The following is a 26,340-nucleotide window of genomic DNA, read 5'->3' as shown; positions in this document are numbered from 1 at the left end:
TGAAAAAGTGAGTTAACCAGAGTTAAGAGGCAAAATAATTAATACTGCTGACTTCTTAATTAGCAGAATGAATGTTAAGATATTTCCTGTAAAAATTGATAGCTTAGAACAGGCATCCCCAAACTGGGCCCTCCATATGTTTTGGGACTACAACTCCCATCATCCCTAGCTGACAGGACCAGTGGTCAGGGATGATGGGAATTGTAGTCCCAAAACATATGGAGGGCCGAGTTTGCCTATGCCTGGTTTAGACGAACTCAGAGCTCTAAATCACAGGCCATTCATCTTCCTGTGGAGTGATCAAAGGCCATCTTCCTATGGACTGATCAAAAGCCTGGGGCAGAAAATTATTTTACCCTTTCCAAATGTTATCCCCATTCCTGCAAGAGCCTATGCAGAAGTTCATAAAGCAGAGCACTCATGGGATGTGCAGTTGCCCTGTTAAATCACTGTTTACATCAGCAAACTATCTGAGAAAGGAATGTTGTTGACTTGAAGTACAGTATAAAACCAATTAAATTGCTTATTTAGAGTATTGCTGAGTGGCTAAACTAATTGGCTGACAAAGATTTTATAGTGTATCTCCATCAGTTTTAGGTTATTTGTCTCCAGCAAATTTGGCTGCATGATCCAAGCAGAATATATTTAGAGTTACAAACCCTGTGTGGTGTGTTGTCACCCCCCCTCCACCCCCCAAAAAAGGAGGTGGGAGGAGATGTAGTGGTGGTCATAGCAGTAGGATAATGGCTGCCTTTGTGCTTACAGAAATTTCGTCACAAAATTTTGTGCCTGAAGTGTGGGGTGAATTGGGAAGTGCTGTCTGTCCGTTTGTCCATCCTTGTTTAACCCAGAGCCCCATATGGATTTATTGGGGAATTTTAATACCAGAATAATTATGATATTTTCTGACCCCAGTTTAGCCCTCAGAACAGGATAGCCTTGTGTTAATTGGAAAGTCAATAGCTAAGCTACACTGCCACCAGAACTTTTAAATTTAATTTTCAATTAAGGGCTACTGTTTTGGCAAAACTCTCTAACCGTATAATGAATGGTGGTGTGTTGCCTAAACTAGGCCCCCTAGGAAAGCTGTGGAATGCTATCCACAGGGAGAACCACTTGGCACCTTCCCTTTAAGGCACAAGGAAAAACATTTTTATTCACTTGGCCATTGGCATTTAATTCTCTGCCTATTTTCGGTGAAAATAAAAAAAATCCTTCCAGTAGCACCTTTAAGACCAACTAAGTTAGTTCTTGGTATGAGCTTTCGTGTGCAAGCACACTTCTTCAGATACAAGAAGTGTGCTTGCACACGAAAGCTCATACCAAGAACTAACTTAGTTGGTCTTAAAGGTGCTACTGGAAGGATTTTTTTTATTTTGACTATGGCAGACCAACACGGCTACCTATCTGTAACTATTTTCGGTGAGGTGGTGTTGAGTTGGATTTGCTCTTTTATGCATATTATTGTGGCTTAATATGTTTTTGTTCTGGTTTTTATATTTGTTTTTCATGTTTGTTTCTGCAAGTCACTCTGAGTTCGTTTTTGTGTGTGAAAAGGGGCCTTATAAATATAATAATTTTAATAACAGCTGTGATATGGCAAGAGAAGCTTTGTACATTTTTATATACATAGGGAAAATCACCTCCCATATTTTGTATGGAACTGAAGTGTGGGGTATATAATGGAAGCTATAGTTTCTAAGAGCTCTTTTGTGTCTTGCAAGTATTATGGTATGAGCCAAAGTTGGGCCTCCTTTTATTAAGGCCTGTGTACAGACGGCATTGCTCATGTGTTGGCTAATGCTACAGCAGATGCCCCAAACCAGACTCTCCAAATTGTCTCACTCAATAAATTAGTACCATAAATTGGAACAAGCAGTGTAAAGCTCTTCAAATGAATATGGTATGAAAACGGTGTGGTGGTTAGTTACAAATGCAGCTATATTTAGTACCTTGATGCAAGCCACCAAGATAAATTAGTCTGAATAGACAAGAGTCCTATTAAGAAAATGTTTAAATATATGACACAGCTGGGAGTTATATGCTCTTGTAGTGATTTCCATTCAGACTATTGTCCTTTGTATTCAAGCAAGGAAATGAATAATGTCCCTGGCACATCTGTCAGATGTTGTTAGACCACTTTGTATGGCCACTTTGGATAAGCATCATTCCTGCGGAATTTCTCTAAGAAAGAAAACATCCTCTCCCATTAGCAAAATCGATTCTAGTAGCAGATAATGGTTGTGTTCAGATATAATGCTAAAGCAAGGTTTAGTATATCAGAAACAAGCCTAGGTAAGCCTCAGGCTTTCATACTCCTCCTTCCCCTTCCCTCCACTGGAGCAGCTGGGAGGATGAAATTGGAAATGTTCACTTCCATTCCCAGACTAGCCTCTACTTTATCTCCACATGTCTACCCAGTTTTACACTTGAGCTTGTGATTTGTATCTTTAATTGTATTTCACTGTATTGATTTGCATATTTATTGGTTTTGAAGAGGCCTATGAATAAATGCTCCTGCCAACCTAGCAGTTCGAAAGCACGTCATGTGCAAGTAGATAAATAGGGACCGCTCCAGCGGGAAGGTAAACGGCGTTTCTGTGTGCTGCTCTGGTTCGCCAGAAGCGGCTTAGTCATGCTGGCCACATGACCCAGAAGCTGTATGCGGACAAACGCCAGCTCCCTCGGCCTATAGAGCGAGATGAGCGCTCAACCCCAGAGTCGGTCACGAGTGGACCTAATGGTCAGGGGTCCCTTTACCTTTTATGAATAAATGAATGTAGGTATTCCTCCCCCCATCCAAACTAAGAACTGTGGTTAGTGTTAACCACAGTTTAGAGCAGGCTTCCTCAACCTCAGCCCTCCAGATGTTTTGAGAGTACAATTTCCATCATCCCTGACCACTGGTCCTGCTAGCTAGGGATCATGGGAGTTGCAGGCCAAAAACATCTGGAGGGCCGAGGTTGAGGAAGCCTGGTTTAGAGAAACAGGATTATAAACCATGGTTACCCTAAACCTTACTTAACTAATGCTTGTCTGGGTTCAGACACAACAAATAGCCACTGTTCATTGAAGCAAAAGCTTCTGATCTCCTCTCTGTGGCTGTGCTATATGAACAAATGTCTTGGTGGGGAGCATGTGAACCCTGAAGCTCATGCGTGTAACGGTGAACCATAGGTTAGCATAATACGTTAGTACTGGATCTCTAAACTGCAAGAAGTTGTACTTTGCGGGGGCTGGGGGAACCCAAGCCATGATACGGTCCTTCCTGAGTTTTCAGCACATTACCTAATGGCTGAGCAGTTCTTTAAATAAGCTAATAAGAACTGCTACTAATCATGTTTCTGTTCAAGCCATCAGTAGCTGTGGCCAGTGTTTGAATTGGATAGGAAGAAGTCTCTGGTGACTCGTGCTTAGTCACAGATGTTTATTCAAGAGCCCTGAGTCGTAGTTTCTGCAAAACAGTAATGCGGTGTCTAGTCTTGAGCTCCCCATGGCAAGCCCAGGATGGTCTTTGCAAGTAAAAAGGGGAACAGGGAACAATATTCTAATCTGCTGTCCTTCCTTGCCCTCAAAATCTGCTGCAGGTTGCTATGCATAAACTTGGTATTTTCCACGACTTCCAATAAAACAGCATGAACAGATTGTTTGCTGTATGGGTTGTGGTTGAGACAGGCTGACTACTGCCAGTACCAACCTGGGGAATGGTATGAAAACATGAACAGCGCCGGCTTTCTGCAAATTCAAAACATGCACCGCGGAGCTGAGAAAACTCTGCAGCACCCAAAGAGCTCTCATGTTTCATATGTTGAACCAGGGCTAACAAAAGCATACTTGTCAAAAACCACTGTTAAAAAAAATAAATCCGCAGAACTAATTTTGTGGCAAATACATCTGTAAATACATACAGAGCATTCTCTTTAGTTGATTGTTGTCTATTTATTCCACAAATGGAAAAGAAAAAAGTGTGCAAGTGATAATGCTGTTTAACTGGTTCACAACACACAAGGCTTCCCTCAAACAGTTTCAGTGTTTTTAGCATCAATGTACTGAAGTTAGAAAAATGTTCTTCACCCGATTCTGAGGGATATTAAATGTGTACAAAGCTCTTACTTCCTGCTAGCAACGCAAAGGTGCTGCTTCTTACGCTGTTAAGTGTTAGATGGCATTGTACCTATTAGTGAGAACAGATAAGAATGGGCTGTAGGTGTGAGGGAGGGTGGAGATTTAAGGTTGCATTCATCACATTCTGAGGTAACTTGAGGAGAACAGGAAAATGACTGTGTCAGGTTCAAAGCCATTTAGTGTTGTCTTAACCTTTTAAAAACCCTTCTTGTGCTCTTTTGTGCTGGAGCACACATTAGGGTTTCCACAGTGCTTTTTTTCAGGGGCGCGGCGCAGGGGTACACATACCCCTAAACATTTTGTGAATCTAAGTTTGGCCTCATTGAGGGGCAGTATTTGAATATGAGTAGGAAAATGAGAGTACCCCTAAACATTTTTTTAGAAAAAAAAGCACTGGGTTTCCATCATTTCCACTGACCACTGTTGCTGTAAATTTCACGTCTGCTTGATGCATAGCGATATCTCTCCATTCTGTGTAACAGGGCAATTCAAACTGCCAATCAGCTATGCTGGAAGGGATCTGGACATAGCTGTCAACTTTTCCCTTTTCTTGCGAGGAATCCTATTTGGAATAAGGGAATTTCCCTTTAAAAAAGGGAAACGTTGACAGCTATGGATCTGGATAGAGCGTAGTTGTTCCTTGGACCCTCCTGTTGGCTAGCAGAGAAGCTCTACTGTCAGAAGGGAAACTCCTGAAATGGGGCTGGATCCTGAGCCAGCCCTGCTGCTGACATGTGATAGCAACAGTCCTGCTCTGGGTCTGTTTGCTGCTTACAGGTCCAAGAGAAGGCCAGAGTTTTCTTTTTTTGGCCAGTCAGCAGCTTTTGGTCATTTTCTTATTGTTAAACTGGGTAAATACTAAAGTTATTCTCACTTCCCTCCCACCATTTCTCAGAATACTGGGCTACAAATGAAATGTGTTTTTTGCCTAATCGCGAGTGAAGGCCTTTACCGCATCATCTATCTGAGCCCTGTTCTTGAGGTTGACATGGTCTTTCGTCCGAGAGCAGGCTGGCTGCTAGCTCCTCGCCCTCAAAAGCAGTGTTGCTCATTTGTGTGAGTCACCTGCAGCTGTCTGTTCCACAGGGTGATTTCCTGTGGTCGAATTGCTCTTGGCTTGCTAAATATTTGTTACATGAAAAACGTAGCATGACTTGCTAGACCTATCCTTACGTTTGCTTTTGTATAGCTTGGGGGCTGAAAAAATGGGGGGGGGGGGGGAGAGTGCGCACAAGGCAAAGAAGGACCCTTCCCTCTCCTTTTTCCTCACAATCTCTCCCTTTCCTCTCATCCAAATAGCCTCAGGCAGAAAGGATGAGAAAACAAGAGGAAGAGAATGGAAGGAGTCCTCTCTCTGCCCCTTAACTCACCCCTCTCTCCTGCAAGCCAAGCTGTTTTCAAGGAAGTGTGGCAACAGGGAAAAAGGAACAGAGAGGTAGTTAAATGGGAGGGCAGTAGGACTTCCCATAGCACTGCTGTCACCCACTGGGAAGGATGAGGCAGTGGTGAACTTGGGGCTGCATAGGGGCACTGGTAGAGCCAGCCTAGCACTGCCACCAGGGTGCCCACACAGCCTCAACCCTCCCCATCCCAGCAACTGGCAGTGATGCTCCTGCTGGGAAGCTTTTACTAGAGTTTCACCCCAGCCAGGAGAGATGCTCCTGAATGCATGGGGGGGGGGCTTGGCTTTACCCCACCCTACGCCCCCATGACCAACCACCAAAAAGAGCTTCAGGTACCACGAAGGACAGTCAGCACAAACATTACATTTCTTCAGAGCAGAAAACACATCTGAAGACTCTCCTTGGCTGCCTTCATTAACTTTGGGGGGTGTTGGCAGGAAAGAGTTCCTCTTTCTATTGAACAGGTTCAGGGCTGGATATTTTGCTATCTCTGGACAACCTCATTGACTGCCCCACCCACCAAACCAATTCATTCTTTCACTCCCTATGTGATCTGGAAATGTGTGAATCACCTTGAATATTCTGGGTAGATTCTTGAGCTCAGTTTTTTAAAAAGCTTCATTCCAACAGCTGTAGCTCTAGTAACCCAGCTTTTGATACACTGCAATGTAGCCACAGCTTCCCTTGGAAACAAAGATTTGGTGTTGTTGGTTTTTTGGGTTACAGTGTTAAAAAACCCCCTAACATACATTTATCCTTGAGTGCGAAGCAGTTTGTGGTTCCTTTGTAACAAATATTAGATACTCAACAATGACTCCGGGTACTGAGTAGCACATACTGAATTTCTTGAATTTCTCCAGTGTAGTACTGGAATTTAAAAACAATGTAGTGGCAAAGGGTGCCTTTCAGGTAGAAGCTCTCCTGCCCATGAAATAAACTATTAATTTTAATCTGGTTCACATTCATTTCAACAAGGCTTGCACAAGGCTCCTTCTCTCTGTAATCTGCCCACACAATACAATATGCATATTTACTCAGAAGTAAGCCCCACTGTATTCAAGAGGATATATTCCCAAGAAAATGTACACAGGATTTCAACCACAGTCTGGTTTCTTCTCTATGGTCATATTAATAGGATGTTCTAAACTACAGTTCAAAAATCAAACTTTATTAATATATATATATAACATGTCTCTGGAGCGGAAACTATTTTTATGTTTTTCGAGGGTGGGCACACGGCTCCATCTTTAATCAATAAAATCTGTCTTGTTTACAAGAGACATCTTTTTCAGGGAAGCTGTAAAACTGTGCTTCACAAAGGTGTTTTTTTTTTTAGACTGTGAAGTTACTGCAATGTTCCTTTAAACTGTTTGGCACTTCTGGAAGATTGAAAGAACCCGTGTTTCTAACACCTAAAGTCTTACTTAAAGCTTAAGTAATTCACTCCTATATGCAATTAAAACTTTTCAGGTTTGCTCCTTCAGATGCCGCTAAGATACTGGAACTTATATGGAGGAAATATATTTTGCTCTGGATAAGAATTCTCAAATGATGAGTTGGGACCTACCAATGACCAAAGGCAAACATTATGGATGGATTTCCAAAAAGCATCTAATAAGCATTCATTATTGGGAAATGTTAAAATGGCTATAATGTTTTCCCCACCCTCTCTGGCAGAATTGAATGAAATTTGCATAGTAGTCCATTATGAAGAGATGCATCCTGCCAAATACTGGGACAGCAGCAGCAGCGGTTTTTCCACAAGGACAGCCTTACAGCTTTGGGGGTGTAAAAAAAAGAAAATGTATTAATTTAATCTCCTCTAGTGTTTTGTGGGCAACTGGTTGGAAAATTGCAGCCAGAAGAGAGAAAGGAGTGCCAAATTGCGACAGATTGGTCCAGTGATTTTTGTGCTAAGCACCTTGAAAGTTGATTTAAGGGTAGAGGTAGGGAGCACTGGTATGGAAGAGTCTGGGAAAAACAATTCCCTCTGATTACAAGCTTGACCTATCGGTCATGACAAAGCACCACCTTCTCCCTCTCCCCACCCTTGCATTGCTCCACCCATCCCTCCCCAAGTATTTTCCTTATATAGTAAGCCAGGCATAGGCAAACATTGGCCCTCCAGATGTTTTGAGACTACAATCCCCACCATCCCTGACCATTGGTCCTGTTACCTTGGGGTGATGGGAGTTGTAGTCCCAAAACATCTGGAGGGCCAAGTTTGCCTATGCCTGTAGTAAGCTCATAATCATGAGTTTCACTTCTTTAAATCCTTTTTTTGGGCTTGCAAATCACCAATGTTTGTTGGATTTTTTGAGGGGTTGGAAACTGTGCTTCAACTCTAGACAACTTTTATCCCAGTTCACCTCGGACAAGTTCAGAATTCCTCAGAGGCATCCCACTTCAGCTTGGGATTTGTTTGAATCTGCTGCACATCCCTAGGTATAGGTCAAAGTCTAGTATAGAGAGTCTAGTATGAGAGCCAGCGTGGTGTAGTGGTTAAGAGCGGTAGACTCGTAATCTGGTGAACCGGGTTCGTGTCTCCGCTCCTCCACATGCAGTTGCTGGGTGACCTTGGGCTAGTCACACTTCTCTGAAGTCTCTCAGCCCCACTCACCTCACAGAGTGTTTGTTGTGGGGGAGGAAGGTAAAGGAGAATGTTAGCCACTTTGAGACTACTTCGGGTAGTGATAAAGCGGGATATCAAATCCAAAATCCAAACTCTTCTAGTACAGATTAATAGATACTGAACAAAGATAAAATCCTATTATTTACAATGTTTAAGAAATGTCTAAAGGCACTTAATTCAGGAACCTGATGTTTCTCATGGAGAACCTTAAATGTAGAACCCACCACAAATAACACTTGCAGGTTGAGTCTAACCCACTGGATCCAATGGGACTTGCTTTCAAGAAAGTATGCTAGGAATTGAAGCCTCTGTTGTTCATAGCATTAAAGCATTTTTGCACTAACCTACTACATGTTTTAATTCAAAATATTATTATGGGGTATAATTTTGCTGGCTCAGAATGAGAACTATTTCTCTGAAATGTGCTAGTTTTCAATGCTGTGATTTTAATATATGATCACCTAAACACAATTTCATAAGGATAGGTAACTCAAGAGTAGATCCATTGATATTAATGAACATGTCAGTGCCATTAATTTTTATAGGTCTGTCTGAGTAAAACTTAGTTGAACATCACCCCCAGAAATCAGATAAGAATAATGCCATTTAATAGTGCATTTGTTCTCTGAGAGATGCTTTAGCCTTAGGAAAAAGTGCCGTTGCTTGAGATTCTATGCAATCTTCTGCCTTACTCCTACAGAAATAAATCTGAAGGTGAAAAGGAAGAAACTAAACACCAGTGTGTTGGGCTACCTGAATGTTAAACAGCTGCCTTTTAAGTTGTATGTGAATTGCACACTTGGTTTTTAACAGCTTATTTCATTTATTAAAACAGCATACAAATGGAGTATGAACATTAACACTCACTCCAAACTGATGTCTGTGTCAAAGTGAAAATTTACCCAAGGCCTTTTGCATGTTGATGACTTACGTAAAGAGCAGGATTCCTGTGTTGGCCAACGCAAAGGCAAGACCTAATATTCCACTGCCCATAATGGCATTGCTGAGATTGAAGACAGACATTCCCAATGAAGTCGTGCCTGGAATCTGTACAGGTTGAATTAAAAGAAAAGAATAAAACTTCCTATGGTTTGCAGCATATTTGAAAAGCATCCTATGCTTTTTTTCTGAATATACTTTCTCATCCCGACCCTTTCCCTTCAGTCAGATAATTTGATTATTTGCCCACTTGGGTACAGTGGCAAGAGATGAATTATTAGTAACTGAAAAGCCACGAAAGTAACTGAGAGAACACAGGATGATACCCAACCAAGTCATACATTCAGTAGATGCATTGAAATCAAATAGACTGAATATCACCCGTAATTTCACACTGAGGCCCCAGGAACCTGCCATTCGTGCAAGATGTTCTAACTGAACTCTTCTAGAAAAGGGAAAACTCTCTTGGGGAGGCTTATGCTCAGGAAAGGCCTTAAGAGGCATTGCCTACTGCCTGGGATTGCTCGTTGGCCTGTTGGACCTCCTCCTGGGCAAAGCCCCATCTGCCATGTTCCACCCCTTTCCAAAGCTCTCCCCCTCCGGGATGTCCAGAGGCTTCCAAGGGCTGTAGGCCCCAAAAGCCAAAAGAAAATGGATGCTGGGCGAAGGGAAAGGAGAGGTCTATGGAGCCAGAAGGAAATGAAAAAGCAGCAGATGAGGGAGAGAAAAGAGGATCCAGGAAAGACAAACAAATGAAGACAAAGGAAAATTCCTTCCTAAATGGTGTTCCTGCCTGGAGCTGCCATCAAGAGCAACATACAGTGGAGCTCACAGGAAGCTGAGCTGGTGAAGGGGCTGCTCTGCCCACCAGGTATACCCTCATGAAAGTCTGACTTCCTGCCAGTGGAGAGATGGGTGGTGACGTCCCACACAGCCCTTCCTCCAGGACAAGAGAACTCTGTACTTACAGAGACCTCTTCTAGCAAGGAGCTTAATCATTCACATCAGTGGAACTCAAAAGAGTTTGGTGTGGTGTAGTAGTAAAATGTTTGGACTAGGAACATGAAGACCCGGGTTCAAGCCCTGACTTAGCCATATGAAGCTAACTGGGTGATCTTGGGTTACTCAATATCTTTTAGGTTAACCTACCTCACAGGGTTGTTATGAGGATAACATTCGAGGTTGGGGAGAATTGCACACACTGCCTTAAGCTCTTTAGAAGGGAGAATATTGATGTAATAAATAAAATGTGGGTGAGCTGTTCCACAAACTGATGTGAACAGCAAGCCTCTTGTTTGCAAAGGAGATCTGTGAGCACCCCTGTGTGTAGGACAGGGGTAGCAGACATGGTTCCCTCCAGATGTTGCTAGACTCATCTCCCAACAGCCCCAGATAGAATGGCGGGTGCTTGAGGATTATGGGAGTTGTAGTCCAACAGCTTTTGGAGGGCATCAGGCTGGCTCTTTGTGCAAGGAGGGCAAGGAGGGTAACCTACATATTCATCACATTTCTTCTTTTCCAAGTGGCTGTTGGTTAGACTTCTTCTGCTCTCGCGGTCTGAAATAAATTTACTGAAAAAGAACAAACAGGATTTTCTTTAGCATTACAGCATACACAGGAGGAACATACGTTAGTGCTATTATTGAGCTGCAGCTGTTATGGAGTTGGTGTGTATTGTTTTTAATTAAGCTACCTAGAACCCAGTTGTACAAGAAGGTTGGGCCATAAGGAAATGAATCATATAGATAACAGCATGGATTGGTACACACACAAAAGAAAACACACACAAAAAGGGATAGGCATGAATGATTAAGTCTGGGAAGTATATACGTACAGAGCCAGATTCAGCTCTCCTATAAACTGCCATAAGGAAGGAAGACTAGTTTAGGTTGTTGCAGGGATTTAAAAACTATTAAAACAGTAATCTGCTGGGTAATTTTAGATTCTGGCTTCAATTGTCTTATGGGGGCTTCTCTCTTTGAATAGTGGCATTTTGATAATGCAGCAACCCAGCCCTGCTCTGTTTGGGGGTCTTCTTGCTCAATTTGCTGAATGACACCCCAGGCATCTGCCCTGAGGTCCTACCCTGAGGGCACCACTGCTTTTACACTAATTCACAGAGGACAGCTCTACTGAATGCCCTTAGCCATATAGCTGAACAAACCCTCCATTTTCAAAGGTGGTATTACCAAAGGTCTATCAAGTCCAGCATCCTGTTTCACCAGAGTGGCCAGTCAGATGCTTGCAAAAAGACCATAAGGAGGGCAAACATGGACAGAACAAACCCTCAGGATAGGCCATGAACTCCATGTTCGCCTGCTTGCTAATGCGATTCATTGTGCTTGTGAACCAAGGCTAGCTACAGCTGGAAATCAAATGCTGGATGAGATGGGATTTCAGTGTGATCCAGTTATAGGCATTAAAAATACATTTGTGGACTGCACTGTAAATCTTGTTTTTCATTATTTTTAAATTTTATTTATACTTTTATACTGAATATATTTCTGTAATGTTAGGGTGCTTGCCACCAGGATTTATGTTGCTCATGCCATACATATTTGGCGTTTGATCCAGCTAAGTACATGGGATTTACTAACTCAAGTCTCATTGATTTTATGGATCTACTCTAAGCATGGTCAAATCTGGATCCAGTCCTTGAGAACAGAAAAACCAAAAGCAAGGACATATAAGCTCCATTTATTTCAATGGAAGAATGTGAAGCACAGGTTTCACTTCTCTACTGAAATTAATTGGACTTAAAGGCTGCAATTCTATGTGCACTAAGCTCAGCAGGACTTATCTCTAAGTACAGTATATACTTGAGTATAAGCTGACCCAAATATAAGCTGAGGAAACCTCTTCTCAATGGATAAAGGGGATGCTGGTGCTATCTTACCCGACGTTTCCAGCAGTGATGACAACAAAACACAGGTGCTTCCCCCCTCCCCAAAAGGACCTCTCTACCCCACTGGTTCACCCAGCCTTTGGTCTGAAAACATTTGATATACACATATCAAAGGGCTTCAGTTCAAGCTCCCTCAAAGGTGGGAGAATTGAATTCACTTCTCGCAGGAGGGGAGGTGCCCACATGGCAAGAAAGACGCAGCCCAGGGCTTGCAGCCGAGGGAGCCAAAAGCAAACCCTTCCCGCTGACCCTGAGGTGCATCTCAGCCTCCAAGGTGCCCAGGTACGGCGGGAAGTGTCAGGGCGGCCAAGGTGTGGGAAGTGGGGGGGGTGCGGCCTCACTTACGGAAATGCATAGGCAGGAAGCTGAGGTCGAGGCTCTGCAGCCAGTGCAGCACCGTCCGGGGCAGCCCTGCGTGCTCGGGCTGGTGGAGTAGGACATGAGGAGAGGCAACTTCCCTTCACGAGTGCCTTCTAGAACCATAACGGCAATTGCCACGGCAACCGCTGCCGCCGCTCTGTCCAGGAGCACTGGGATGCAGGTGGCGCTGTGGGTTAAACCACAGAGCCTAGGACTTGCCGATCAGAAGGTCGGCGGTTCGACTCCCCACGACGGGGTGAGCTCCCGTTGCTCGGTCCCTGCTCCTGCCAACCTAGCAGTTCGAAAGCACGTCAAAGTGCAAGTAGATAAATAGGTACTGCTCCAGCGGGAAGGTAAACGGCGTTTCCGTGTGCGCTGTTCTGGTTCGCCAGAAGCGGCTTAGTCATGCTGGCCACATGACCCAGAAGCTGTACGCCGGCTCCCTCGGCCAATAAAGCGAGATGAGCGCCGCAACCCCAGAGTCGGTCATGACTGGACCTAATGGTCAGGGGTACCTTTACCCTTTACCTTAAAGGAGCACTGCTGCACATGCGTCGGAATGCCTGGGCTTCTTTAAGCGTTTGCACATGCGCAACTTTGCCGCTGTCGGCGGCGGTGGCAGAGGAAGAAGGAGCATCCCGAAAGGGCTGTTTTCAGGCTGCTCGTTCCTCCGCCACCGCCGCCGACAGCGGCAAAGGCGGAAGAAGAGGAAGGTGCAGTTTGAAAGGGCTCCTTTTGGGCCACTCGTCCCTCTGCCGCTGCCTCTGCCGCTCGCAAGAGCAGGCATAGGAGCCTGGGTGGGAGAGGCACTATGCCTCTCCTAACCACTGCTCCAGTGCCTGCCCTTGTGAGAGGCGGGTGGCAGGACCAGCGGCGAGAAAGGGCTCCTTTCTCTCTGCTTGTCCCTCCACCGCTGCCCACCTCACTTGAGTATAAGCCGAGGGGGGCTTTTTCAGCCTAAAAAAATATGCTGAAAAAGTCGGCTTATACTCGAGTATATACGGTAGATATGCATGTATGACAAGTTTAACTGGCCCATATTAAACACCATGGCCTCCATGCAATTAAATCTGAAAACAATGGAGCTTTAATTAGTCACAGCTAACTTCTTCCATTAGTTTCAATAAAACTTATAGGGTTATTCCTTCATCAAACAGTCTATGGAAGTTACGTTTCTGTACATAGCTACTCAGAAGCAATCAGTCCACTGTGTTTAATCAGCCTTACTCCCAGGGAAGTGTGCATAGGATTGCAGCCTCAGTTATAACGAACTTTTGCTGGATTAGGGCCAGAAAATATATGAACAAGCAACTTGAACTAATGAAAACATTACAGTTAAAAATATTGCATTCTTCAGATTGCTTAAAAATGGCATTTCATAAAATTTGATAACATTTTGATTTCTTATTCTACATTTCTCCCTCTAAAGCAATTTAGCAAAGATACTGCATTCACACAGCTTATATTAGGTGCACATTTGAGATCTGAGGTTACAACAGTAAGCAAAGCGTTTCTTTCTTTCTTATTTGCTAGAATAAGCTAGCAACATTTGTAACAGTTAATCAAGCCATTAAAACAGCAAGGCATGGTAAAAATGCATGTGTGTATATTGAAAACAGAGCTTTTATCCTGACTCAAAATGGACCTGAGAAGCATTTGACCTATTTAGCTCTCAGTCTGCTTGCCTCAAACGTAATAAACAGCTCAAGACCTCCTGGGACTGTAGCACTTCAGAATGCAGGTGGAGAAATACATGCTGAATGCTCTACCCTTTGTGTATGTCTGTATATGTAAACACACACAGGCTATACAGTGCAAAGAAAACAACACTAGCTCAGCTAAGAGAAGCCTCGTCTACAACCTTTCTTTCTGATATGCTAGTTTTCTGTGAGCTGAGCTGCTTCTTCTTTTGGCAGTGGTAGGGTTAGGGTTCAGTCTTATTTGCAGCCTGGTTTACAAAAATACTGGAACAATTAAAATGTACATACAAAATATGCATACGCAATTAAGCTAAAGGCCACAATGTTGCAAAAACAGCATCAAACAGGCAGTAGGATTGAAACTGTATCTAAAAAGCTTGGGGAAATTAGAAGCATATTTGCCTGGCTGGCACTAAAAGGGCAGTAAAATGGGAGTCAGGCAAACATCTCTGGGGAGAGCACTCCACAAGTAAGAGGGTCCTCTCCACGGTAACTACTCACCACACCTAAAATGATGGGGGTGGGGGGAATGATCCACTGAAGTTCTTAATGTACAGGTAGGCACGTACCAAGACAGGAGGTTCTTTATAACTTGGTCCAAAGCTGTGAAGGGCTTTAAAAGACAAAACCAGTGCTATGAATTAAGCAACCCTCTCACCCATGTTCTGAAGAGGCACAGTCCCAGGATATTTTGCATGGTCTTCGTGAACACGTATACGGAGTCCAAGTAATTTTGCTTTAGAACAAGAGATGGTACAGTGTGCTGTCGAAAGCAGGTGGGTTATCCTTGATGTAGCATTCTTCCATCAAGTTGGCCTACATGAGATTTTTGGACTTTCAAGCACGTTCATTTAAGAATGCATGCTGCACCAAGTTCAGCAGCAGAAAAACTGGTGCTTGGTGCAATATGCAATGATATGCAGTAATAAATAATCTTGCTTGAAGATGCCCAAATCTCAGTGTAAACCAAATTAATGAAAAATCCTGCACAACACGGAAGTTTACTCTTTTACATATGCCCCAAACCTAAGAAAAATGGATCATCTGAACCATGTTTTAGTTTGGAACCAATTTGGCCACTATTTTGGCTACTGAAAAGTAGTCAAAGACCCAGAGACATCTAAGATAGTGTGTAATGCTAATCCCAAATGTTGAATGTTGTTGCTTTTTCTTTTTCCTTTGTGCTGTGCTTTGGATGACCAGGCTGAGTTGTGGGGTTGGTTGGTTACAAAGCACTCTATACATTTGTATTAAATATGCCAAAATTTAAAGGTTGAATAAATTGGTACACTATGTTTTTACTGCCAATGCCCAACAGAGGCTGGGTATGAAATTCAAATCACATTCTCAAATGGAACATGACTCAGTAATGAATCATTCATGAGCTGTGTTTCAAGTCAGAAACACTGTTTTTAAACAGCGTGTTTTCACATGGTAAATCTGGGGCAGTGGAAAACTACTCACCTATTCATCTGGCCATTTTCTACTTCTGTGAAATCATTGGAGTCATTGCTGATGTTATCATCCTCAGGAACTGTCATATTCTGCATCTCAGTTAATTCTAGGCCTGCTTTGAAAGGCATCATGATTTAGTGAACTGTTCTGAAGCCTGCTTGGTCTTTAGAGATCAGTAGCACCTGTAATGTGAGCCTGAAAACCTGTAAAAAGAAAAGAAAAAGTTCAAAGTCAGAATAAGAAAATGAACAATAACCTCTCAAGTGTCTCTATCTCACACACACATAACTTGGTACTAGGACTTTCTCTAGGATTGGTGATCTGAATGCTCTAAATGGCATTTGTATATTTCTACCATCAGTATATAATTATTGACAATTTCTAGACTATCTATGTATTCCAACATGGAAACCAGAGACAGGCTATATGCTTCTTATTACCAGGAGCTCACCAAGACAGTAGCTAAGTTCCTCTATTTGATTTTTTGTTGCCGAAGTATGCTACAGGATCCTGCCCTTGCTGGAGACCCACAGAGATGAAATAGATTGCTCGCCTCTTCTTCCCTTTGGCAAATGACTGTACTGTTGAAACGGCGATGAGATTGCACTGGCCTATTTATTCTGAATGTTTGTATGTGGTGCCAATATAGGTTTGATGATGATGATGATGATAATTGTTGACAGACAAATAGCAGCCTGAGAACTTTGGGAAAGATTAAGAGAGATTCTTCCTCCCCATTTAGTTGTACTTAATTTTGCACAATGTATAATCAAGGTTGTCATTCGGCATGCAAAGCGATCTACTCCCATGTGTACATACTTTGAGAGAAATGTGAAATTATGAAATTAAATATTACTGCAGGTTGTATGAGGTGAAAAAACTTTATTAACGCTTGCACTCTTAACAACTAATGATTACATTTACACCATGCCCTTTTTGTGGCAGCTGCCATGCTTCTCTCCCACATGTCCTCCTCCTCAAAATAACTCTCTTCAGTTGAGAGATAAGAGACTGTTTCAAGGCCACCTGGTAAGATTTATGGCCGTGTGGGAATTTTAACCCATGTCTCTCCAGTCCCAATACAACAAACGCAGTTCTTCTGGATGCAGTTGCACATGTAACGCCATCATGCTTTTTCCTGGACTGCACCTGCTGTTTAATATAGATAGGGCAGGGCCACCATTTACTCTACAGACCTGGAGTGTTGCCAGGCTGCATATTAGCATAGACAAAAATCCTATGTAAATAATCCTTTAAAAAGAGACAATTGTGCAGGGGGAAGGTAAGGAGATAAAAATCCCATCAACAGTGGAAAGCAGGGGAGGCGAACCTTATTTGGCCGAAGGGCCACATTAATCCTTGACCAAACATCCGGTGGTCACATGTCAGAAGTGGGTGTGGCCACTCCTGCCCCCCCCTACAAACACACAGTCACCTCTTAGCTGATCCATGCAGATCTGCAAAGAAGAGGAACTATATCAGAGGTTCGTTTTGATGACTCTCATTAAGTGGATTGCAACTCACCAAGCTGAGTACCAGCTATGTGTGACAGTCCGCTGGGGTATCGCTGCCTGACAGGTAATGTAAGAACAGGGGGACTGCCTAGTTGCTGGCAGGTTACAATATCTGTCTGAGGATTACATTTGACTTAGCTGGTCAATGCTATAAAGGCCTGTTTTATAATTTCCAGATAATGAAAGTTTGGGTGAATAATTCCACTCATAGTGGCTTTGCCATTTCTGTCCACAGAAATGGGCTGGGCCATGACTGAAGCCTGCCACCTGCCCTGGACATGTTGGCCTCCCAATGGAACGTTATTTCATAGGGAAGGGAAAATCTTGTTTCTACAAGTATTCTTTAAAATTATAATTTTGTTACCATTTCTAAAGCAGTTCCAGCTGCTCATTTCTAAAACCCATGTTTTAAAAGTACATCAAACCTGGAGAAAGTAGCTGATAAATTCGGTATGTAGTATAAAACACTGACAACTGGGAATCACTGGCCTGTGAGCGCTCCAGTTGGAGAACAGCCTTGACCAAAGGCGTAATGGACTTTGGAGAAGCACAAACTCAGGACGAAAGGGAGAAACAAACGAAGAGGAAGGCACATTTGGCAAATCCTCACCATGATCAACTCCGACCCGGAAACCTATGTCCCCACTGTGGAAGGACGTGTGGATCCAGAATTGGCCTCCACAGTCACTTACGGACTCACTATGTTCATGGGAGACAATCTTACTTGGCTACGACTGATTGGCAAAGAAGAAAGAAAGAAGTACAGTGGTACCTCGGGTTAAGTACTTAATTCGTTCCAGAGGTCCGTTCTTAACCGAAACTGTTCTTAACCTGAAGCACCACTTTAGCTAATGGGGCCTCCTGCTGCCGCCGCGCCACTGGAGCACGATTTCTGTTCTCATCCTGAAGCAAAGTTCTTAACCTGAAGCACTATTTCTGGGTTAGTGAAGTCTGTAACCTGAAGCGTATGTAACCTGAAGCATATGTAACCTGAGGTACCACTGTAGTAGTAATGATGGCAGCAACTATTGTACAGTTAAAATGTGCCATTGAACTAATTAGTGATAATACTATTAGCAAGCATTACTTATTAAATGTTCATCTTATCTTTGTCTGGCTGTGGGAAATGTGATGAGAAAAAAACTGATTTATAAGGCTATTAAAAGTGTAAGGACAGGAATTTGGGAGGTGTTATTTATTTATTGCATTTATATTCCACCTTTTCTCCAAGAGGCTCAAGGTGGTGTATGTGGTTCTCCCCTCCCCATTTTATCCCCACAACTCTGTGAAGTAAGTTAGGCTGAGAGACAGTGATTGGCCCAAGGTCACCCTGTGAGCTTCATGGCAGTGTAGGGATTCGAACCCTGGTCTCACAGGTCCTAGTCCAGCACTCTAACTGGTACCCTACACTGACCTTTATGGGGTCTCTTAAAATCACTTTCTTTTAAAAAAAAGGGGGGGGGAGACTTTCAGCCTCCATTCCTTTGGACTGTTTCCACCTGAGTTCAGGTAGATTTTAAAGCTGGGCTTTTTAGAGGGTACTAGCTTCAGCCGTAGAAGTCAACAATTTGCTTACAGGCTGAAATTGGATTCCTCTTTCTGTTCATAGGCAGGCTGATCTTGCTAGAGGCTCATTTATGTGCCTAAGAGATGCCTTCAGACCTAGAGCTCTAGTTTCACATAAACTGCTTCCTTTATGTAAAGACTGTCATGTGATATCTTTTGTGTTTCCTCCTCTCCCTAGCCTCACCTTTGAAAAGAAGAGGACGAGGACCAGGGAGACCGACTATGGAATTATGAGCATAAGATATTAAGTTCCACAGCAACTCTACAAACTGGCCCTTTCAAACAAAACACATGTCAAGAACTAGAAAGGAAGTAAGTTATCACAGGTGATAATTTCTAGAAGATAAAGTTCAGCAACAGGAAAAAGATTTTTAAAAAACACAGTTGCTTATAACACACTGAATGTAACAGGAAGGTTCAATAAGAAATGTTATATATAACCCGCTTTTTAAAAAGAAAGAAATGGAGGGAAGTCTTCAAATGGGTTGTGATCTCATAACATGGATGTAAGTAAGTGAAAGCTTATTACAACTGTTTAACCATCTAAGTACTTTTGCTCTGAGTGGATTATATTATCCTTTTCTTTAAGGGAAATAAAGCTTCACTGAGGAAATAGCAAACATATTCAGAAATAAATCCAGCACTGACCCTTTCGGCACTTCTATTTCTTTGTAGGCTTCTTCCTCAGATATATAAATGATTAGCTTATATATCTGAGTTTCTAACACGTATAGATGAGGGGGAAGAGTCTGAACATCTTTGCCCCCCCCCCAAAAAAAGCTCAACAAGTTTTGTGTCCGAGTTTGCAATATTGAAATATGGCAACCCTAAATTAGGCATAATAATGATTCCATTATTACGCTACTGATCATTGTTAGAAACTCAAGAGATATAAGGTAAAAAAGGTAAAGGACCCCTGACCGTTAAGTTCAGTCGCAAACAACTCTGGGGTTGCGGCACTCATCTCGTTTTACTGGCTGAGGGAGCCGAGGTTTGTCCGCAGATAGTTTTCCCGGGCCATGTGGCCAGCATGACTAAGCTGCTTCTGGTGAAACCAGAGTAGCACATGGAAACACTGTTTACCTTACCGCCAGAGCAGTACCTATTTATCTACTTGCACTTTGACGTGCTTTCGAATGCTAGGTCGGCAGGAGCTGGGACTGAACAACAGGAGCTCACCCCGTCGCGGGGATTTGAACCGTCGACCTTCCGATTGGCAAACCCTAGGCTCAGTGGTTTAGACCACAGCGCTGCTTGGCGCCAAACGGCTCCATAAACCAAGGTTACAGTCGCCAAAACGGAATGTTGCCATTTTGGGGCAAGACGGCTCTAAAGTCTTATTTTTCAAATGATGGACTTCCTGTGATTGATATCAGTAAAACTGGCTAGTTCAGATGACAACCTTGAGCTGGGTTAAGAACTTTTGAGAACTTAAATAAGAAAAGCCACTTTATCCAGGGACTGTCCACATATCTATTGGCCTGTTCTGACCTCTTTTTCTTAATGGTGACACAGAACAGTGGGGTGGGGTAAATGAAGACAAGCTATGGCAATTAACTATAACATTGTTTACTGCTTGCTCCTGCTCAGGCTGCACAGAAAAAGCATTTTGGTTCCTGAAATTAATTCTGATTGTGCAGATAACATACACGGATAGAAATTCTGCAGGATGTGGTATTAGTGTGTGAAAACAGTCACGTTCCAAAGATCCCCAGGCATGCACTTCCAGATGGTGGAGATGTCAGGTGCCATCCTGGTGCCCAGGCAGCTTCCCTTGGTTGCAAGTGACCGATAGCAGGGTGCAAAATGTGCCTGGCTAATTTTGAACACTGCCACTGATGAATCACCTATTAGCCATACTGCATATATGCAGAAAGGGTATGTTTTCTAAGTTTGAAAAGGACTGCGAAACAGCAAAGATAATTTTCTGATAGGTGTGATCTTTCATTTCACACCCATAGGGTATATTGAATGTGTAAAAGTCAAAGGCATGGCCTGCTACTGCAACCCTACTTCTCCCACCCACCCCCGGGCTACACATGCATGCTCTGTTTGGAGACATAAACAGGATGTTCTATTCAACTGTTAAAAAAAAGAAAGAGTTCCAACAAACCACACTGCACATGTTCAGAAACTGCTACCAGGTTGATAAAAAGATCAGGAATCATTAAACTCTAATCTGACTGCTCTCGCTGCATTTAGCTTTGGGCAAATCCCATGCACCATCAAGGGGAGAAAATGCAAATCGATTCAAGCGCATAGTTCGCCTTTGCAACTTCTCTTAGCCAGGCTTGGGAAAGGGACAGATTGAACTCAAAAATATATGATGTTGCTAATTTTTCTAACCTCTGGGTAAAAACCCTTCTCTGTCAGCCAAACACAGAAGAAGCCTTTGGTGTGCTTATTAAGCACTCTATGCTAACACCAAGCCCAACTCCATACTGAACCATGAAGTTGTACTTGTGCGAGTAACAGTCTTCTGTGACTGTTTATCCATCTTGTCCCCAGTGCCAATTTGCAGCTCAAGGAAAAAACGAGGATGCGAAGGGTTTGCCTGCTGGTGGGACAGGGTCTTCAGTGTACCCAACCAGGCATGGAGACCTCAACCAAGGATCAGGAACAAGAATCATCAGTAGTGCTCCCTGCATATATTTGCTGCATTTCTGAATACCTTATTTTTTATTGTATGTGCAGAGATTTAATAACTTTGATGCATAGAGCATGCTTGCCATAGAAGACTATAAATCTGCATGCATGAGTCTGGATCACAATCACTCACAGTCATATGTACGTCACCGAATGAGCAGTGGTGGCGTAAAGTTCCCCACAAATTAAACAAACACAAACAAACAGAAATGCAACACTGGCCGCTTGTCAACACTAAAGGTGAACTATTTGCTTCGCTTGTTGACTGGAGAGATGAGTAGCCAGTCCATGAGAGGTGCCCTCTGAGACCTGTGGGACCTAAGTCTGCTGCCCCAGGTAGGTCTGTTGCTCCTAAATTCATCCCTGTGCTGATAACTCAGCATAACCATGAGAAACCACTGTGATTACACATGCCAGCATGCAGCTACAAACTAAAATAAATTGTTGTGCTGTATCAAATCAAAACACCACTAACAGGCAGTCCTATGCATGTAGTCCTCAGAAGTAGTCCAGCTGAGATTAGAAGGCTTTACACCCAGAAAACTGGCTACAGAATTACAGCCTAACGTTTAAAATAGAACGGGGGGAGAGGGACCAGGTGCAAGCATGGGGTGGGGAGATCACAAAGGCAGAACAGACATATTAAAAAGCAATTAATTCTGCACTGGTTGTTGGAAGTGTACTGAATATTATGTATATTCATGTTCATTAAAATCCTCTTTATTAGCTCACATGCGATTTCTCTGATCCTGTTCTCGTTTTTTGCAAAATGGACATATTTTATTATTATTTTATTCTGAAAGGAGCATTCTACCGACCAGACAGCAATGATTTGCATGTGGTAGCTGACAAAAATATAAATATCTTTTTTAAAAAAATCAAAACATTTGAAACACATACAGTAAACAAATATAAAACCCTCACCACATCACCTCAAAATGTAAAGCTAATTCAGGCTTGAGAAGAGCTACTGTAAAGGTCAGATACCCAAACAAACTGTGTTTCATTCGAGACTCTTAAAATGCATTATTAAGATCATCATGTAGGACATTAAAATTCTTCCATAATGCTAGGACTTTAGACCGCATGCACCTCTAGCTCATTGGCTTCCTAAATTCTATTCATTCTTTGATTCAGAACATTAAATATATGGACTGAAGGGCTATTTATACAGCATAAAGTCAACTGAAGATTGCTTTAAATATCTTTTTTCTTGCCCAATTTGTGGTTTAAAGCCCACATTTATTTAGGCCTGAACTATTAAGAGTGAGAGAAAACGATAGCAAAAAGAGGATATTAACTTGTCCTCACCATTCTTATCTCTGATCACAAAAAATGTAGTGGGAGAAGGGAGAAATCATGTTGTGGAATGGAGGAGACTTGAGAGCCACATTGTGGATTAACATGTTCTTCTCTGTACGTACACAAATGTCTTTGTTTTCGTTTTTAAATAGATGAGATAAACTATGTGGCATCAAGTAGCGTTATGAAAATTACCCTTCCGTTCTAAGAAAAGCATATTGGTGGATTTCTGGTGGTGGATTTCAACTGAACAGCCATTTCCCACCCACTACTCCATTATCAAAGTTCAGTTTTCAGTGTTAGCAAGCTGATGTAAAGTTTAGTGGCTAGGCCCCTCTCCCAAAGAGTCCAACAGGACATCTTTAAGAGCATTTTATTATATTTATACCTTGCCTTTCTTTCACCAAAGATCTTCAGGCAGGATAGATATGAGCAATGGAGCAGTTAAGTAACTTTAGACTCTGGGTTTCATTGTGTTGCTGGTGGTGGGGGTGATCTTTAGAAGGTATTTCAGAATCTGGTAAGCCTGGCTTACTACATCTGCAGGCGCAGGGGCTGTTCCGGGATTTGACCCCTGGTCTCGCAGGTCATAGTCCAACACTCTCTAACCACTGCACCACAAGAATAAATATAAATAATAAATTCAGCATTCTTTTTGAAATGAATCAGGCAGGGAAAGGTGAAATTCACCATAAAAGATGCAACTTTTTTCAAGGATAAAAGAGGCCTGACTAAAATGGCAATAAAAGGAGCAGAAGGAGACCAGTGGGAGGCAGGATAATCAAATGATAATCTGGCATGTTTAAGCAGGCTGAAGACAACGATGCCAATAATCATAATATTAATAGCCTAAATCCATCACAGAATTGGGACTCCACCGATTTCAGCGTATTTCAGCAAGTTTAACTCTGTCTTGAATTTAAGCTAATAATACTAATGAGTATGGTGGTTATAAGGGGCGCTACACAATGTTTAGTCACACTCAAAGCAGACCCACTGTAACCAATGGACCTACTGTAGGAATTCATAGGACATCACCCAGTATTTCTGCATTTACAACCTTTCCTCCCCACCCTGCCCATGGAGGCAATCAGTGATAGCAACAGGTTGTATGACAACTCTGCTTTGTGAACAAATGGCTTATGGCAGAAAGGACACTGATGGTGTGTGATAAAAAAAAAGCAAAGGCGCTAACCACAAGAGAGAGAGAGAAGAATAGAACAGAGAAAAAGCCTCTCTAGGAGAGAAACCAAGACTTGGAAAAGATGTCACCTCTATACAGATGTAGGCTGGAATCAGGCCTGCATTCCTAGCATAACCTTGTACTCCCTAGTGTAGCGGTTACTTATTTGAACAAATTATAAACCGGTTAACTTCCAGTCTCCAAGCGGTGCACAAAGACTACAATACCGCCAAGTGACGTAAGAAATTGATAATTAATTCCAAAGTAATCTGTAGCATCCCTCTTGAATACCCAGCAGAGCCCTACAGAATCAGTCAGAGCAGAGTAGCAGCATTTTAATGTTGCACAGATGATCGTTATCTTAAAAAGAAAAAGGCACAAAAATGTTCCAGTGGAGCTTTAAAGGGGTGGAGGGGGGGGTGAAACTACTGGATCTTTAAAAAAAAAAAAAGGCAAATTTGAATTTCCTGTGAAAGCAACAACATCTTTTATTCAGGGCATGCATGATTTAGACCTGAGTGGGCCACAAGCAAGGTTGGGACAAAGTCTTTTTGTGGTGAAAAGGGCCAATGCAGTGAAACATTAAGAAATACACCCACAGCAAATGTACCTAAGCAGCTGACAAGTCAACTGCCTTAAAAAAGAGGAGGAGGAAGATCAGTGACAATATGTTCCATTCAAAGAAATCCCGCATGTCATTCAAAGTGTCCCTCTTTTGGTTTTGGTACACCAACATCCCTATTTTTGGCTTTCAAGAGTATCAGCTTTAGCTTGCCAGCAATTCAGAAACCCAATTCCATTTTTTAAATAAATAAATAAATAAACCGGGGGGGGAGGGGCTTCTGGAAGAAAGGAAGGGACCATTTCAGGTGGAACCTTTTGCAAAGTGAGGAGGACAAAGACGAATTTCACTCTCCCTGCTCGCTCCCCTTCTTTCCCCCATGTCAAGGTTGCCAGCCGTCAAATCCGTTTATATATTGGAGCAAGCCCGCTTCTTTTTATTAGGGCTACATTCTAGTAACGTGGTTTGTGCCTCAGCCTGAACAGTGACCTAGGTCTGCTAAAACTGTTTCATTAGGGTCTCATTTAGCATATGTATGTATGTATGTATGTATGTATGTATGTATATGTATATATGTGTGTGTGTGTGTGTGTGTGTGTGTGTGTATTTATTTACGGTGGGCGCCCTCCCCCCTCAGAGAGGTGGAAATAAGTGCGGCGCATGAGTCACACGCCTTCGCTTCCTACGCGCCTTTTTCCCTCCACCCATAATGGAGAAAGAAAAGAGAGACCAAAACGTGCGGGTCTTTTTCGCAGCCCGGGAGAAGAATGCCTGCTAGCCCGAGAAGCGAAGGCGGGAAGAAAGTGGGGGGGCTGGCTGGGGTGGGTCACCTCACGAGCAGACCCGACAAGAAGCAGCGAGGGCCCCCTCGCCATGCGGCTACACGCGGCTCCCGGGCCGCGGCGAGGCGCCTCTTCTCGCCATTTCCGCGAGCCTTTCCCTCAGGCGTCCAGAAGCCCCCGACCTCTTTGGCCAAAAGCACCTACGCCCAACATGCGCCAGCTAGAAAGCCGCTCTCTCCTGTCGCCGGCCATGTGTCCTTCCGAGGGTGAATGGCTGAGATGAGGGAGGGGACCTACGAGGCTATCTCTCTGCGACCCCCTCCCCAAACTCCGTACCTGTTAATGCGGCCGGTCCCTCCTTTTCCCCCTCCGTCTTCACGAAAAAAGAAGCCCAAGCTGAGGTGTTTCTTCTCCCGCGCCCCGCCTTCGGGGGTCTCTCCTTTGTTAGAAGAGCTGCCTCTCCCTCGCTCGCTCTCGGGCTCTTGTCGCCCCGTTGCCAAGAAGGGGTGACGTTTTTGGGAGCTCAGAGGAAGAGAATGTTCCTCCTTTTTAATTTAAAATGTAATTTTTGAAGCCCAGCGGTTGTTTCTGAGGCGGCGTGGCGAAGCTCTAGACGGAATGAATGGAAGATGCCAAACGACCTTCAAGGGGGCGCCAAGCGCGCAGCTCCCGCCTCCTTCCTCTCTCGTCTCCTCCTCCTCGTTGTCGTCGTCGTTGGTGGGTGAATGGATGCTCTGTGCCTCAGGACCGCATTATTATTATTATTATTATATTTTATTCTTAATCCGTTCTTGAGGGATTAAATGCTTTTAAATCTCTGGCCGGGGCGCGTGGGCTCTCCTCCCTGCTCCCCCCGCCCCAGCCCTTTTCGTTTCCTTCCTTCCCTCCCTCGCAGGTGGCAAGGATGCTGTTTGCCGTCGGACCATCTGTGCTTTTGTGTTTTGAACGCGATCGGCTTTGCCCTATAATAAGAAAGCGATACGAAGAGCGAGTCAAGCGTGGGCAAGCTTTCCCTAGGCCTGAGCTGAACCGTTGCTTCCGATCTAGGTGAGGAGAGTTTAAGGGACAACACGCGCGCACGCACACACTCAAATCATAGGATTGTACAGTCGGAAGGGACCACGAGGGTCCTCTAGTCCAACCTCCTGAAATGCAAGGAATCTTTTGCCCAGCGTGGGACTCGAACCCGCAACTCGTGAGATTAAGAGTCATAGCTCAGTTGGTGAGAGCGTGGTGCTGATAACGCCAAGGTTCGATCCTCGGATG

The 26,340-nt window shown here is 43.4% G+C and overlaps 1 protein-coding gene across 2 annotated transcripts in view; it reads right to left on the bottom strand.

Annotated features, from left to right (window-relative positions):
- Positions 1-25,722, bottom strand: part of SLC38A1 (solute carrier family 38 member 1) — a 44,372-nt gene extending 18,650 nt beyond the window's left edge. Inside the window, exons 1-4 of one of the 2 annotated variants that reach the window (XM_081022367.1) lie at positions 25,411-25,722; positions 15,529-15,722; positions 10,595-10,670; positions 9,092-9,207 (exon numbers count right to left, since the gene is read on the bottom strand). In XM_081022367.1, coding sequence (XP_080878493.1) covers positions 9,092-9,207; positions 10,595-10,670; positions 15,529-15,650 — 314 coding nt within the window. In that variant the 5' untranslated portion in view covers positions 15,651-15,722; positions 25,411-25,722. Of the gene's footprint in view, positions 1-9,091; positions 9,208-10,594; positions 10,671-15,528; positions 15,723-25,410 lie in introns of those variants that run through there. The other variant, XM_081022368.1, reaches the window with a different exon arrangement.
- Positions 25,723-26,340: the final 618 nt, after the last annotated feature.

Source organism: Podarcis pityusensis (genome assembly GCF_964106645.2).
Source record: "Podarcis pityusensis genome assembly, chromosome: 10".
Lineage (NCBI taxonomy): Eukaryota > Metazoa > Chordata > Lepidosauria > Squamata > Lacertidae > Podarcis > Podarcis pityusensis.
This window is presented reverse-complemented; position numbering and strand designations above follow the sequence as displayed.